General features: G+C 40.2%; 1 protein-coding gene across 1 annotated transcript; it reads right to left on the bottom strand.

Annotated features, from left to right (window-relative positions):
• Window positions 1-551: 551 nt before the first annotated feature.
• On the bottom strand, window positions 552-15,268 carry LOC140242463 (ATP synthase subunit gamma, mitochondrial-like). Its single transcript, XM_072322199.1, has 8 exons — window positions 15,140-15,268; window positions 13,515-13,546; window positions 12,642-12,773; window positions 11,627-11,828; window positions 10,715-10,858; window positions 9,844-9,908; window positions 1,890-2,045; window positions 552-1,370 (listed from the first exon to the last, which is right to left on the bottom strand). The coding sequence occupies exons 2-8, from the start codon at window positions 13,531-13,533 to the stop codon at window positions 1,267-1,269; spliced, it is 822 nt and encodes a 273-aa protein (XP_072178300.1). The 5' UTR covers window positions 13,534-13,546; window positions 15,140-15,268; the 3' UTR covers window positions 552-1,266.
• Window positions 15,269-15,680: the final 412 nt, after the last annotated feature.

Here is a 15,680-nt window from a genome sequence, read left to right as displayed (position 1 = left end):
TTATATATATATATATACATATATACACAAACATACATACATAAAGTTTTATATATTTGTATTTTGTGTATTGTCAAAGTGGATAGTTTTGCGCGAGTATTTTTTTGTGCTCAGCCAAGACGAGTTTTGTGTGTTTTTATTTCTATGGAATCAAAACATAAAATACTGGAACACATATTAATATAATAATAATTAATTTAATATCGCTCTAGTTTCTGGTTGCGCGAAATGTGCAAAAATTTCACCACCACGAAAATGTCCACTTTAACAGTATTTATTCATTTAACAGGAGTGCACTGTATAATTTAATTTGGGTATGGTGGGGGTCTTTCAGTTGCTGTTCTATTTTTTGCCCTAATGACTTTGTTTCTATTCTACCACTCTCTCATCTCCCTTCTTCCCCCCCCCCCCTTTCATGCACCTCCCTTACATTACATGTCCTCTCACGCTCACACAGTAACAACATCGTCATCTTCACCACCCAGAAGTTCAAGCACAGTACTTTCCACACAAACACAACATTCAATGAACAAGACATGGCGTGGATGAACTATAGTAGTAGTTAGGTCCTCTGGTTTTAATAAAATTTCAATTCTTCAATCTCTGCACGACAACAGGAATACAGCTCATCCTGAAACAAACACAGACTCTTTCCAAGATGATCAAATTCCATGGGAATGGAAATCCAGTAATGTCATCAGAATCATTGGATAAATAAACTAAACCAGATATTAATACCACAGGTTGTAAGTAAGCAAATGAAAAGAGTATCACCAACATCAAAAATGTTGGTTCTGCGCTTCTCGAAATTTTGAAAATATTTGAGGCATATGGCAGTCTTTTGAAGTGGACCAGACAAGAAAAAACACTTCTGTATGTAGTTATTGATCTTGTATTCTTGATGCGACAAAAGCAGACCCCATTTTTGGCCATTTTGAGACGGTACAAAGGCCCTCTTAAAAGGGCACAGCATTCTCTTATTCTCTTACCCTGCAAGGTACACATCAATTCCCTTTTGGATCAAATTAGCCGATCATTTCTTTTCAATCTTAGTGGAACAACATGTGGATGGACAAACCCATGTTTGTACAAATACTCCATCCATCCATCCACCCCAATATCAAGTTGGGCATCTCAGAACTGTGGACATTTTACCTTTATCTTTTCAAATCAAACATAGATCTAGATATGAAGATGACACATCTATACAAATATTCTGTGACTAAGAAGTAGACTGGAGGGCAAAGATTAAATGGCGGGCGGTCATCATTCGATGGCGGCGGCTCCCGAGATAATCTCTACCAGTTCCCTGGTGATGACAGCTTGCCTGGTACGGTTGTACTTGAGGGTCAGTTTGTCAATCATCTCACCTGTATTAAGTTCAGAGATAGGCAAAGGAGAAAAACAACAGAAACAGAATGTGACAGTTGTAAACAAATCTGTAATCACTAATTTAAAATCTTTTGATTTTTTAAATGTAATATCATAAAGGCAACAATGTATGTGTTGCTGCTGTGATTCATGTAGCTTTCAATGGTGAGTACATGTAGGCAAAGAGTTTCACAGTAACACTATGAGGCATTAATGCATTACACAGGGTACTCCAGTTACATCAAAGTCCTTGGAACAGGCAGTTTTCTTTCGTTATAATTCCATCATATCCGAAGGGAATTTCACACCAGACATAAACAATAATAATTTCGCGCCCTGAATTTTCACTTTGTTGCAAATTTTGTTGTAATCACGTCCCTTATAATGCGAACACCCTGTACTAAATAGTGTTACCAAAGAAAAAGCAACCCTTTTTTTTTTTGCTTTTGTTGTTGATGGTTACTAAGGCTATGCCTATCAGTGCCACTATATCAAGGCTCATGTCAGCCTGTACTGACCAGCGTTCTTGGTGGCATTGTCCATGGCGGTCATCCTGGAACTCTGCTCGCTGCAGGCACCCTCCATCATGCAGCTGTAGATGATGCTGGCCAGCTGGAACTCGCTGTAGTTGCGCAGGATGTCCGAGTCGATGTCGTCGTATACACTCAGATTCTCTGTTGCGAAAGGATGCATGTGAGAGGAGGGGGTGCATTCATGATCAAATCTAAGCTTTAATGGGAAATATGCATGGTGTATAATTAAGCCCAACATCTTGCCAGGTTTTTATTTTCGCGAATTTCACGAGTCTGGTACTATTTGCAAAAGCCACGCAAAAATATTCACTCTGATCCCAATATGAATGTGACATATGCGTATATACTTCTCCATTTAGTACAGGACTCCACAATCGCGAATTTAAACACTTGCGTAATTGTCGGGAATTCCTGATCCGCGAAAATTTAGACTCGCGAAATATATGGCATATACAGTTAGATTAGAGACCCAGTAGCATTGGGATTCATGGGGGGGGGGGGGGGGTCCATTTCATTTCCTGCCCAACAGGCTACAATGAAAACTATGGATAGCACCAGTCACCAATTACATGCATCAATGCGTACTCTCATTGGTAATGGTTCAGCGAGTGTAATTACTCTCAGAGATCAGTGATAAAGATGTACACAATTCTTTACAGGGATTCTCAAATATACCCGAACCAGGCCAGCCCTCCCACTCCATGAACCCCCACGATACAGGGTCTTTTAAAGGTAGGGGATACCTCTTACAGACCTCCCAAAATGCAGCAAAACATTAAATATGAACCTCAGGGGACTTGTTTAGGCCACTGCTGAGAAATTTGGAAGTCAACAGTTATCTACAATTTGAATAATGCACAAAACTCAACTACTCAGTAGTTCTGTGTGTCAGCCACACTTAAGCCTTTTTGATGCAGTTTTCTGTATTTTTTTATCTATAAACACAAATCTAAAAGTATAAGAGCTGATGTAATAACATATAGAGTGTGTGGCAAGAATGTATATAGAAATGTTTGTAAGTTTTGATGAACTTTCTTCACAAAATATATACGATGGACACACATGCAGTGCATGGGTCTGCAAAGGTAACCTAGTAATGTACTGGAATTTACGATGAGCCCCGAAAAAAATTCAATTCAAAATCTAACGGTCAAAAAAATGTACTAAATGTTACCTTCCACTTTCAATACTTTATGGGAGTTTCTAAAATGATACTCTCTTCAACATACCACTGTATTTATACAACTCTTCATTTAAGGCATGCAAATGGGATTCCCTACCTTTAAGATACATTCCTGACCCACAAAAATGCGTAGTGTATCATGGCGCACTATATTTGTGATGCCTTGGACTTCAAGTGAGAGCGGATGACTTGCTCTCAGGCAAGATCTATTTTTGCTCAATGAAACCAGCAAAACATTACTCGCTGACATTAACTAACATGCTGCCACACACAACCTCTTCAAAATAACAATTATCACACTGTTATTTCCTCAAGCACAAGCAAAACACTGATAATTTTTCCTTAATCAATGGAGGCAAGATGGAGAGTAATGACATCCTGAGTGGACAGTATGTGTCTTGGACATTGCTCTATGTTCAACTAATACTGTTTTGTACAGTGTTATGGCCAATTCTCCATATCACATATAGCAAAATATCGTCCCAGAATGCATTGCGCAATCAACATCCTGGCTTTTATGCAGTCAGCTTAACTTCTGGTTATCGCCAACGCGTTACGTACGCAATGCACTGCACCACAATGCACTGCACCGCAATGCACTGCACCGCAATGCACTGCACGCCAACGCACAGTTTCACTTGCATCGGTAGCGTCTGCTCAACATCGGTCACGCAAATTTTACCTTTTCAGCGAGTGTCTTTCTAAAAGCTATTAATCATGGATGATCGCGAAAGATTCAAGAACTATTGCTCCCTACACCTGCCCCGCTGCCCCCGGCGAACTAGAGGCCCATTGCACTGCTGCTAGTGCTGAGTACACAGTTACAACTGCTGCACTGAATGTGCCATGTTCATCTATTCTTCAGATCATTTATGAGGCCGACATTACTGAAACTATACCCCTTCACAGAATTCAGAGATGTTGAAACCCCTAATCTGAATGTTTTCACTTCATATTTTACTATTTTGACTTAGATCAAATAGTTGACTAGACTATTATCGCTACGGCGACTGATATGCCTCCGCCATAATGCATGGTTCTCCTAATAGGTCTATAGTACAATGTCTTGACAATGTGTGATGACAGTTTCACACAATTGGCAAAATATTAAAATGACAGGTTTGCCACAAATGTGCTGAATGTTCACTTTCCTAGAACTAGGTTCAATTGGATGAATGATTAAAAATGTCAGAGTGCAGGTATTTGGGGAACTGATGAGTTTTACTTGACTTTTGACCCTTTTATAAGTTTATACATTGAGTAATTTTCAAGGTATTGAGAAAAAGTATAATTTCAGTATCAAATGGGAAAATAGCATTATCTAAACCTGGCCTTTGACCTTTGACCTCACAGTTCCAAAGAGAATCACTGTTAGGTTGAACATGCATAAATATGTAAGTTTCATGATGATACCTTGAGTTACTTTTGAGATATGGAGGAAAAAGTGCAATTCAACACTTTCACTTGACCTTTGACCTTTTGACTTTTGACCTTTTGGCAAGAAACTTCCCACAGAATATATATATCGGGTAATACATGCATACATCAAGTTAAAAAAAAAAAAACCTTCAGGCATTGCATAAATATAAGGAAAGTAGTGATATTTTGAGGAGTTGACCTTGACCTTTGACCCCCTGACCTTTGAACCATGACCCCCAACTTCTCTAGATAATCACTGCCCATTGGAACAAGCATATATACTAAGTTCCATGAAGATACCTTGAACCATTTGCGAGATATGGAGAAAAACATGAATTTTCAACCTTTTTCTCACAAAATAACCTGTGACCTTTGACCTTCGACCCCGTGAACCTAAAATCCAAACAAAGTATCATCCCCCCAGGATATACCCTCATACCAAGTTTGATGTAAAACCACCACACGGTTCTTGAGATATCGACAAAAACAAAATGGGACGGATGTACGTACGGACGGACGGACGACCCAAAAACATAATGCCTCCGGCCACTTCGTTGGCAGAGGCATAAAAAAAATTGGTCACGAAGCAAGGCCAGCGTTGCACACACAAACAGACCCTGTTAAATGTACTTTTTCATGTATAAAGACGGAACAAGCGAGGGCACCATCACTAAAAACAATAGGCATCTTCGTTTTACCATAACACACCTTCATGCCAAATTTGAAGATGATCTAAGGAGAACTGCAGCCAGTAGAGCGCTCACAAGAAAATCTCTGCGGCGGACGCGGCGCAACGAGGCCAAATCCATAGTATCCTCCGAACTCTGTTCGGGGGATACAATGAGTGGATGACCTATATGTCAACACTCAGCATACTTTCACACCCCATGATAGCATACTATGCAAATGATATGCAAATGAGTCCATTATGCCCATTGCATATGGATATGAAAGATTGAAAATACTGAAAAATGTGAAATACATACACTTTGTATGACTACGTTCCTCTTTAACTGGAACATTTTCTCTGTGTGTACAGCTATAATTGTCATCTACAGAAACATTCAAATCCAAACTTCAAAACGTTACCTATTCCTCTCACACCGAGGACTATAATTGCAGTCTATAATATTCGAAACAATTGTATTCTTTATCTGGTATGTGTTTGTTGTTGTTTGCCACTTTCTTTTCTGTTGTCATGTTTGAACATGTGTTATATCTATCTTTTCATTTATGAAGCGCCATGAGCACTAAAAAGCGGACCTGTGCGCTATACAAGTAGCCAATATTATCATTATCATTGCTACTTCTACTACTATTACTATTACTACTACTACTACTACTACTACTACTACTACTACTATTACTAATACTACTACTAATACTAATACTAATTGAACTCTGCAATACATCTTGTAAAACTATGTCTGCTGATTCTTTAACTCCTTTACATGTATCAGTGTTTTTTTGTGAGTGAATATATGCTACTGTCATACATTGTATAGTACATGTGTGAATAATGTGCACAGCTATTAATATTTACCAGGTACCATATTTTTTCCTTTCATTGATTTCACATTTTTCACAGAGGAAGACATTCAAAACTACAGAAGCACTCTGAGAGCGCAGATCTCCGCCAAGCATGCAGCTCATTTCCACCACTGATCTTGTTCTTCCATAGAAGTGATTTCCACCCATACATACTTACAGCATTGTGTGCTGAAAGTCGCCCAGTTTCCCAATATAGAGGCCTTTGTTACGTCATAAACCCTCAGCTGCACGGCGCGCCTCGCCCCAGCAGAAACTAGAGCATGCACTTTAGTGCGCGCATGCAAACCTCAAATACGTGCAGCCTGAACTCCCAAGTTCGTTGACCCTACCTGCCAAAATATCAAAAATCCTTCATGAATTCCTCTAAAATTCTCAGATCACTACCAAAATTTGATCATCTGTTACTTGTATCAATCTAAACCTTTCCTGCAAGTTTCATCCAAATTCGTTACTTACTTTTTGAGTTATTTTGCACACAGACAAACTAACTAACAAACAAACAAACAAACAAACCAACGGTAACGAAAACATAACCTTCCCCCTTGGCGGAGATAATAACACAGTAACAGCAGATTTGTGACAGAAAAAATCTACCTTGTCTGCAGATTATCCTATCATTGTTTTGATAGCAGAAATTCTAAGGAATTTGATAGGGTTGGGGTTTTAGGTGGTATGGAATTGTTCAATGGTATTGTTAAATTCAAGTATCAGAATGGCTAATCACTTTCGACATCCAGCTGAATCCCTGCTTGGCAAACTGCTTGGCACACTCTCTTATTGCCACAAACTAGCATTAGACTAACATGAAAACATATGAGTGGGACTGTAAGGACAGCAGCAATTCTGCTTAACCCACCACCTAGGCTTCAGTTTCTGTACCCGTTCGCATGGGTGAACAACATTTAAGAATTTTTAGCTGGCAGAAATGTATCAATACATTGCTTTGAAAGTGATTGCTATACAGAATCAGAGCGTATGTGAGTTTTGTCCTGGCAGCTCATATTACAGGATATAACAGTAGTTGTTGAATTCATGTTCATGGAATACAGCAGTGAACACAAAAATGTACACATGCACGTTACATGATCAGGAGTTGATATTTTCACAAGTTGTTAGATTTGCGAATAGTACCCAGATCGCAGAATTCCCACAAATAACCCCAGGAAAACAGGTACGGTATGAGGTCTCATTAATAAAGATTGTCTTTGATGCGTTTGAGGTGACAAAAAATGTCAAGTATCAAAACTAAATGCAATCGTAAAATTTGCTTTGTGTTTGCTCTGTGTTGTGGGCTGCTCAGGTACAGCCCTGTCGCAATTTATACAGCGACTGGGCTGTGTATGGTTAGTGTACAGTGTATTTACATAATATGTGTATGCACAGGCCTGTCACATCATTATCACAGCAAGTCATGACTGTGTATAGTTAGTGTACAGTGTATTTACATAATATGCACAGCCCTGTACAGTGTATTTACATAATATGGGTATGCACAGGCCTGTCACATCATTATCACAGCAAGTCATGACTGGTACTCTTAGTGGTCTCAGTCTGGTGGCCCCTGGCTGGGCCCCCTGCCTTGGGCCAGCACTTAGGCTCCTGGCCTCGGCCCGGCCTTGGGCCCCTGGGCCACTGGGCCTGGGCCCACTTGGGCTATGGGCCCCTGGGCCTGGGCCCACTTGGGCTATGGGCCCCTGGTTCCGGGCTAAGGCCCGTGGCCTTGGGTCCGGCCTTAGGCCCCGCCTTTGGCCCGGCTGTACTTTGTACATGGTCTATGGGAAATCAGGCTCGTCTGTAACTGTATAATTACAAATAATTACAAATAATCACAAATGATCAACAGGTCCATACTACATATAGGACTATATGAATATATGAATATATGAATATATGACTATATACAATGTCTGTGAATATATATATTATATATGAATATATAAATGTGATCAGGCATTCTGTTACAGTGTCAGATCTGCAGTCATTCATATATAGCAAATTTTATGCATGTATAAATGGCATACATTCATGTGTACAGTATGCTACTTGATTGAACCAGCCAATGGAGAAAGATCACACCATTGAACAATACTTGAAAGACATGTACAGTTCAATGACTCAATGCTTGTTATTATGAACTCTGTAGAGGTATGCAGCCCTCTTCAGATGGAAAACATACAGTTGGCTATCAAACAGAGCTTGCAAAACCATCAACAATTTATTGAGTTGGATTTGTGTGTGTGTGTGTGTGTGTGTGTGTGTGTGTGTGTGTGTGTGTGTGTGTGTGTGTGATAGAGCTATTTGGCTTGTTTCCTTTGCATGCATCATCACAAATTCCCGAAGTCTGAATAAAGTGAAACCAAGACCTTCATATAGATGTGCTGCATTGTAAGGTGCTGGATCAGAGCACTACCATAAGATTGACACCATGGCGGGAATTGTGCTAACAGTGTACTATCCTTCCTGTGCATTTATGTTAAAGGGGCATAGTCCCGGTAGTGTAGATGGCACTGTTGATGATACTGCCGATCACCGTCAGCATTGATACGAAGATTACCGAAGTTGAGCTGTCATCAAGAGTAAAGTGCGTAGGTGTTGCTAAGTAACGTTGCCTTTGTTGTCTTCTTTGCGCATCGCGCAGTCTGTAGTAATGCCGGGTGCGTGCATATGTGCTTGTTATTGTAACATGACAAAAGAAGTTTGCTAAAGCTGTCATCCCCCTCAGCCGATTCATGAGCCGAACTGTGATCGGACCACTGACTACACTGAATCGGACTTCTTCGGACTCGGGAAAGTGGGCCAAAGCGTAAGCGCCAAAGAGAAGTCGATAGCGTAGGTCTCTATAGGAAACTTGCGCCGTGCACCCGCGTACGCATTTGACTAAAACACCGGGACCATGCACCTTTCAAGTGTACCAATACCCTGAAAATCACATTTTAAAAAATAACCTGTGACCTTTGACCTTCGACCCCCTGACCCTAAAATCCAAACAAAGTATTATCCCCCAAGGATATACCCTCATACCAAGTTTGATGTAAAACCACCACGGACGACCCGAAAACATAATGCCTCCGGCCACTTCATTGGCGGAGGCATAAAAATTGACCCATGTGTACGATCCTTTCATCGCACGCGACTATCTCTATTACAGTCCCACATATACAGATTTGTGTAAGTTCTCCACACAAGAAGCCTATGGCAAAATTGTACACGATGAATAAGTGTGTGGGACGCTAGCAGCGCCGCTGCACGCAGCGATAGCTGCAACCGGAAGTGGGGTTGACTGCAAATCGCTCCAAAATACGCCGATTAAATTAGTGCGCCGCCAACATTGGTTCTGTTATAGCCATATGCGATATGAAGAATTCTGACCGTAGATTGCAAATTACCTCCGCCTTTTCCATTAGAGCAATTAGCTGTATGTTAATGTCTGAAGGGGGAAGAAAAAAAATAACTACCTATCTCAACGCACCCACATCCAAAGTCACATCATGAAATGAATACCAGTGCGATGGGTGGTGTTTCATACAGTCAACCTTGCTTAAGTCCACCTCACATAAGTCAAATAATCGCCTAAGTCGAAGGTTTTTTTCCAAGTCGTCTTCTCTTTATAATCTATTGATTTTAATCCCTCATAAGTTGAATTTTCTCTTGAAGTCGAAGCTATTTCTTCAGTCTAAATAGATTCGACAAAGGCAAGGTTGGCTGTATTTAAAGTTAAACAGAACCCATTTCTCTTCAAGAGTCACCAGTGTACCCTCCAATGATGATCAATGTCCAAGAACTCACCTGATGCATTCAACGTCTCAAAGGGAATCACTGGCTGCAATGTGGTCCTGTAGGATACTACCGACCTGTTCATATAAGAACATCAAGTGACAGAAACTTCAAAGCTTCAACACATACACAGAACAAATCAATATTTCTGTGACTGTCAAACAATGTGTCCTTTCATTCCAACCAATCGGTCCTTGACCACTGAGATTTCTACACACCTAGCCTCTCGTGCTTGTCAGAACACCACTCACATGAACAAATGAGCTATGGCATTGTTTATCTTGAGATTGACGTGTCTTGACATCATTGAGAAATTCAACGTACATAGTTGAGGTTACTTCCACAGATTGGACAGGTTTCATAATCCACTACCAACAAATGTATCCACTATGCCATTACCTAATACAATGTTTTACATACAATCAAAACATTATGTTGAATCTCTTTCAGCAGCTGCTCCTTCAAGAAAGAATGATTATGCAATTTACACTTTTGAGATGGGAAAGAAACTTACAAGAGAAAAATGTGAAATATTCAGGACATATACTACAATAGAAATCTCTTGACCAGAAATCCAACTATACACATAGTCAACATTCTGGCCCTTTCTCAGTTTCTTCTTTTCTTCCATTGCCTTAATGACTTATACTCAAAGACATACAGTCAATTTTGTTTCTCAAATTTTGAATGATTTCTTTAGGGTTGTTGGCATTTTTTTAAGAGGGAGGGGTTGCAAAGGGCATGCCTTAGTTTGTTTATTTGTTAGGGGGGTTGTGAGTGTGGTTTGTTTTGTTTTTAATGTTGCTGTGGGGTTTTTTTTTTTTTTGCTTGGCACATAGTTGGACAGTTTTGCATTGGGGCACTAAGGAGGGAGACCACAGACCTGAAGGTGTTGAAGACAATCTCTGCAGTGTCAAAGTCATAGCCAAGATCTAGGATGTTGCTGGCAACATGCGATGCCTCTGTGAACGTGGGCGGTTTCCTTCCGTACTCATTCACTGCCAACACTATGCTGTCTGCGTGAGTCCTGAAAGAAACAATGAGTAAAATATTTCTCGTTGGCATTTGAAGACAGGTTTTGTCAAAGGTGGCAGTCATCATTTGAACAAGGCCATAATTAGTTTTTTGCGACAAAAAAAAAAAAGCCTGCTCAATGTGGCTGGAAGCATCTCATCTAGTGATCATGCCGTAACATTTAATGTGGTAGACAACTTTCTGAGCGATACATCTTGACCCGTTGAGGACGGACTGATTTCGCTACAACACACATTTTCCATAGACACCTGCCCGAGTATAATCGGGACTCATCAACGGGTTAACTGTCTAGGTTATTTGGAGGTCACAAAGAATATAAAGGTTACATACTTTATGACTTCAAAGAAGTATTTCATCCTGCTTTATATGCGAAATGTCTCAATCTTCCACCAAATCGAGAAAAGGGAATAAACATGAACATTTTCATAAAGATATAACATGTCAGCGACATGAATGACTGACCTATGTGCAATCCTAAAAATAAGTTAACATGACTGTTACTTTCACAAAACTGCCTTCAAGATATTCCTGTAAATCTGCGTGCATACAAACACAAACACACACACAAATAGAAATCAATGTCAACTGTCAATCAGTTGCAATGATAACATCTTGACAGAAGAATTGCATGAACTTCAATAGAAATCACTCTTGATGTTCCAATTCTTTCATACTATCCCTCATCACCAGTACATCTTTTTCAGTGTCACTTTATAGAGCATGTGATAGTTTTTCTCGCTTCGTGTGAAAACAAACCTACCTCTGCAACTGCATTCGAACTTTGTCCCCTACTGTTACGATCTTGACATTGACATTGTCACCCTTCTCTGCGATGTAGGCTTTGACTGCTTTCGTGACGTTAGAGTGGATACCTCCACAGAGGCCCCTGTCACTTGAGAGAGCGAGCAGCAGGTGGTTCTCCTTTTCAACCTCCGGCTCGATCTCTGCCTTCTCGTAGAGAGCTGTGTACACCAGGGAGGCAAAGGGTAGAAAATTTCAGTGTCCAACTTTCCATCCCTCATTTTGTGATTTTATGGGGACGGTCTGTATGAACTGCACTTTGCTGCAAATACACACACACACACACACATACACACACACTCAAACACACGCCAAAGTTAGGCTTGTGGATAGAATATTGCCAGTTTGTGTACTTGGTTACCAAATAGGTGCTGAAAGCTACAGATCACTTTACATTTAGGTTGAAATTGGTACATGTCTGCAGGTTTAGAGGTACAGCCATGGTTCAAAAGCACAAATCATGGTGAAGGTGCCGACGTCTAGCGTCTATTGTAACACTTTTGCTAAAAAATGTGGTGTACAAGCAACTGTACACCAGTCATTTTAAAATCACTCCCTTAGTTTTTCCATCAAGCAAATGGACAGGACTCTCCCCCTGCATTGGAAGCCTCATTCCAACATGTAAACCACCTTGTAAATTTCCCTCAACTAACGTTGAGGTCTTTTCAGTGTCCCATAAAGATAGGATTCTTGAGATACTGTAAAAGTGGAGATTTTCGCGGTGTTGAAATTTTCGCGCATTTTGCGCAACCAGAAGCTAGCGCGAGAATAAAAGCACGCAAATATTTTTGCGTGCCATATGTTCCAATTATAGTTGACGTCTTGATTCCGCAAAATTAAAAACACAGTAAACTCTTCTTACCTGTCCAAACGCAAAAAATTAGTCGCGCGAAAATATCCACTTTTACAGCATTAAATTTTCTCGATCACAGATTTTGTGCTGAAGTGGTAAAGGATTGACGTTACAAACTTACCAGTTGCTCCCATTCCATACGCCCTTGCAGGTTTCAGCTCTCTCTCTGCTTTGGTATACCTAGCTGCCGCAATCATTTTCATGGACTTTGTGATCTTCTGGATATTCTTGACCGACTTCAGTCGGTTTGCCACTGTGGAGTTCACATGTAAGGAAGTTGGGAATCAGTCACATAGCTGAACATAGATGCGCAAAGTTTTCTACTTCAGCAAATCAATACAAACTTAACTTTTAAACACAACAAACAAAAGACAGTCTACACTTAAAATATATCCTACATGTTAAATACGTCATGTTCCTAAACTTTTTTCTTACTTGAAGAAATCGTGCCCCAGGGAAAAGAAAAAAAGTGCCACATTCATGATGTCACTGAATCCAATATATAATGGTAGACAGAACAAGGAGTGACAATATCTATAAAGCGATACCATCCAGCATGTGTCTCGGAGTTATCCAATATACTACATTGTAGATGCACAGTGAAGCCTAATTTGCTTCACATGACTGTGGTAACGAAATAGCAGACAAATGACTACTACAATCCCATTCTGATCTACTTCAGTCATTGGATGCAAGTTATCATCAGATATAAATATTATGTCACAATAATGTAAAACACCATGAGACAAGTTTAAGTTTGTAAGAACAATTAAAACAATTGTTCCTGTACCTCTCATGAAGGCTTGCATAATGATCAGTAACCTTGTATAGCACTACAAAAATAGGTACAAATGTGCTCATACTTCAGTAGATTAGAATTAATGCTACAGAAAACAGTTCAGCTACCATGTTAGACTCCAAAGAAATTGATCATGGAAATCTAGTAACCATCACACAAAAGGCTACAAAAGGCTCATCATGAAGCTTTACTTACAAAGTTTGAGGGTTGCCATGGTTGATTGCTTTCTGTGAGGGGAAGAAATAAAGAACATGTTACATTTTTTTTTTTTTTTTTGTATCAAAAGGGGTTCATGTCGTGTCATACAAGTGTCATATCTTTTTTACTCTTCTTTTTTTCATTATGTGAATATGTAATTTAACAAAAGCATTGAAAGCTAAAGTGTAGACTTGACTGACTTGGTATAAACATGGATTTCTAATAGGGGGCTAGGCACAGGTATGATCTTGAAATTCAAGGGTTACACAAAGTGACATTTCAGGCCATAGAATATTTATTATAATCATATTTTAGCTTCGATGATTTTTGAGAGAAGGTGTTTGCATGGCGTGGTATTAGATACACTTGGTTTGCGGTTCACCATGTATGTATAGTCCTGAGAAGGACTGTTGGAGTGACAGGAGAAGGATAGAAAGAAAAGTTGGTTGAGAGGTGAGAATTGAGTAAGAGTATTCTTTCTGGAGTGAGTGTAGTCCTGAAAAGGACTGTGAACCAAGGAAGTATAGAACCAAGGAAGTATAGGAGAGTAAGAGACTCAACGTTTCGGACAGTTGACTGTCCCTCCTGAGGACGGACAGTCAACTGAAATTTTTAGCACTTTTTTGGCAACCTTGATTCTTAACACAGGACCCAATTTGCACGTGCTTTGGACAAATTGCGCTGATTCTGCATTTTTGACAGCAAAATTCGGGATTTTAGATAGCGCACGCGCTACCTTGTTGGCGCAAAATTGCATCGGGGAAGTTGCGGCGACCGTTGGTGACCGAATACTGGGGCCTCGGCACTTGCATTCAACCCTTGTACATTGGGACACTGTATCGGCACGTACGGACATTTTGTTTTTCTTTTGCATTTTTGAGGATACCATTACACTCCAAGCTTGCGATAAGCGAAAAATCCCGCGAGAGAACGGCGTATTTCTCGATTTTTAACGCTTTTTCGGCGACCCGTACTCTTAAAACTGGGCCTTATCCGCGCGCGCTTTTGGAAAGTAGCGCCGATTCTGCACTTTTGACGGTAAAATTTGGGATTTTGGATGGATTTTTGGAGGGGCCTAAGGGAGTTTCCTGTTGTGAATAAGTGTGCAAGTATGTGAATTAGTGTGATTTGCGTGTGTTGTGACAGTTGAACTTACTGGCTGGTGACTAGTGATAAGTGACCGAATACCGGTGCCTGACCGAATACTGGTGCCCTTACCCTATGCATCTAATATGTGAAATGATGTAACATGCATGTGTTGTGACAGTAGAATTTGCTGGCTTGCGATATGTGATAAGTGTCTCGATTCTGGAGGTCGGCTGAAAACTGGGGGTTTTACTCTAACGTTAGTGAATGCATTCACTTCACTTCATTCACTTCATATTTCATTGAAATGGGCCTGCGCCTGCATACTGCAGTCTGACTGTAGTGTAGTGTAGTCGACAGTCCGCAGCCGGACTACCTTTTTTAGTACCATGATACCACTACCTTTTACCATACTTCTAAGCTTCCTATGCAATCAAAATTAGGATTTACATCTTCTTGAGAACCTGAAAACTCATTTAATGTTTATTACATACACTTAAAATACACGTCAAATAAGAAACAAGCTCTTTTCTTACCCCTCTCTCCGGCACTTCGATATCCGCCGGTTTCACGCCGAATACCATACGAGACCATTCGCTAACCACATACCAATGCACTTCTTACCATGGGGGGAACATGCAAAACCAGCCGGAGGCAAGAGCAGCGAAAAGCGCATGAACCAGTTAGGTCACGGTCAAACTATAGAGGGCGCTTACATTTTTCTTAGCATTCCAGACCTGCAGGGCCCCGTTGCAAGAAAGTTGCAATCAGCAATTAGCAATTAGCAATTAGCAATTAGCAAATAATTGCTAATTTTGAAACAACCATTCTGATTGGCTCAGGGTCTGCCCTATTAAGAAGACATGCATGCAACAATGATTTTGATTGGCCAGTGACAATCAGTTGCAAGTTGCGTTTAAACGCAAAGTTTCTAGCAACGGGGCCCTGGAGGATAAATTGACATTATACTACGCGAAATGGGAAAACTATACTTCATACAATACCGGGTTTAATTATTGCATCTTGTTAAGATATATCTTTTGTATTTACCTCAGCGAATCTATCTAGAATGATTCG

The sequence above is a fragment of the Diadema setosum genome, chromosome 2, assembly GCF_964275005.1.
Source record: "Diadema setosum chromosome 2, eeDiaSeto1, whole genome shotgun sequence".
NCBI classification, from domain to species: Eukaryota; Metazoa; Echinodermata; class Echinoidea; order Diadematoida; family Diadematidae; genus Diadema; species Diadema setosum.
The sequence above is the reverse complement of the archived record's forward strand: the minus strand, read 5'-3'. Positions and strand labels throughout refer to the sequence as shown.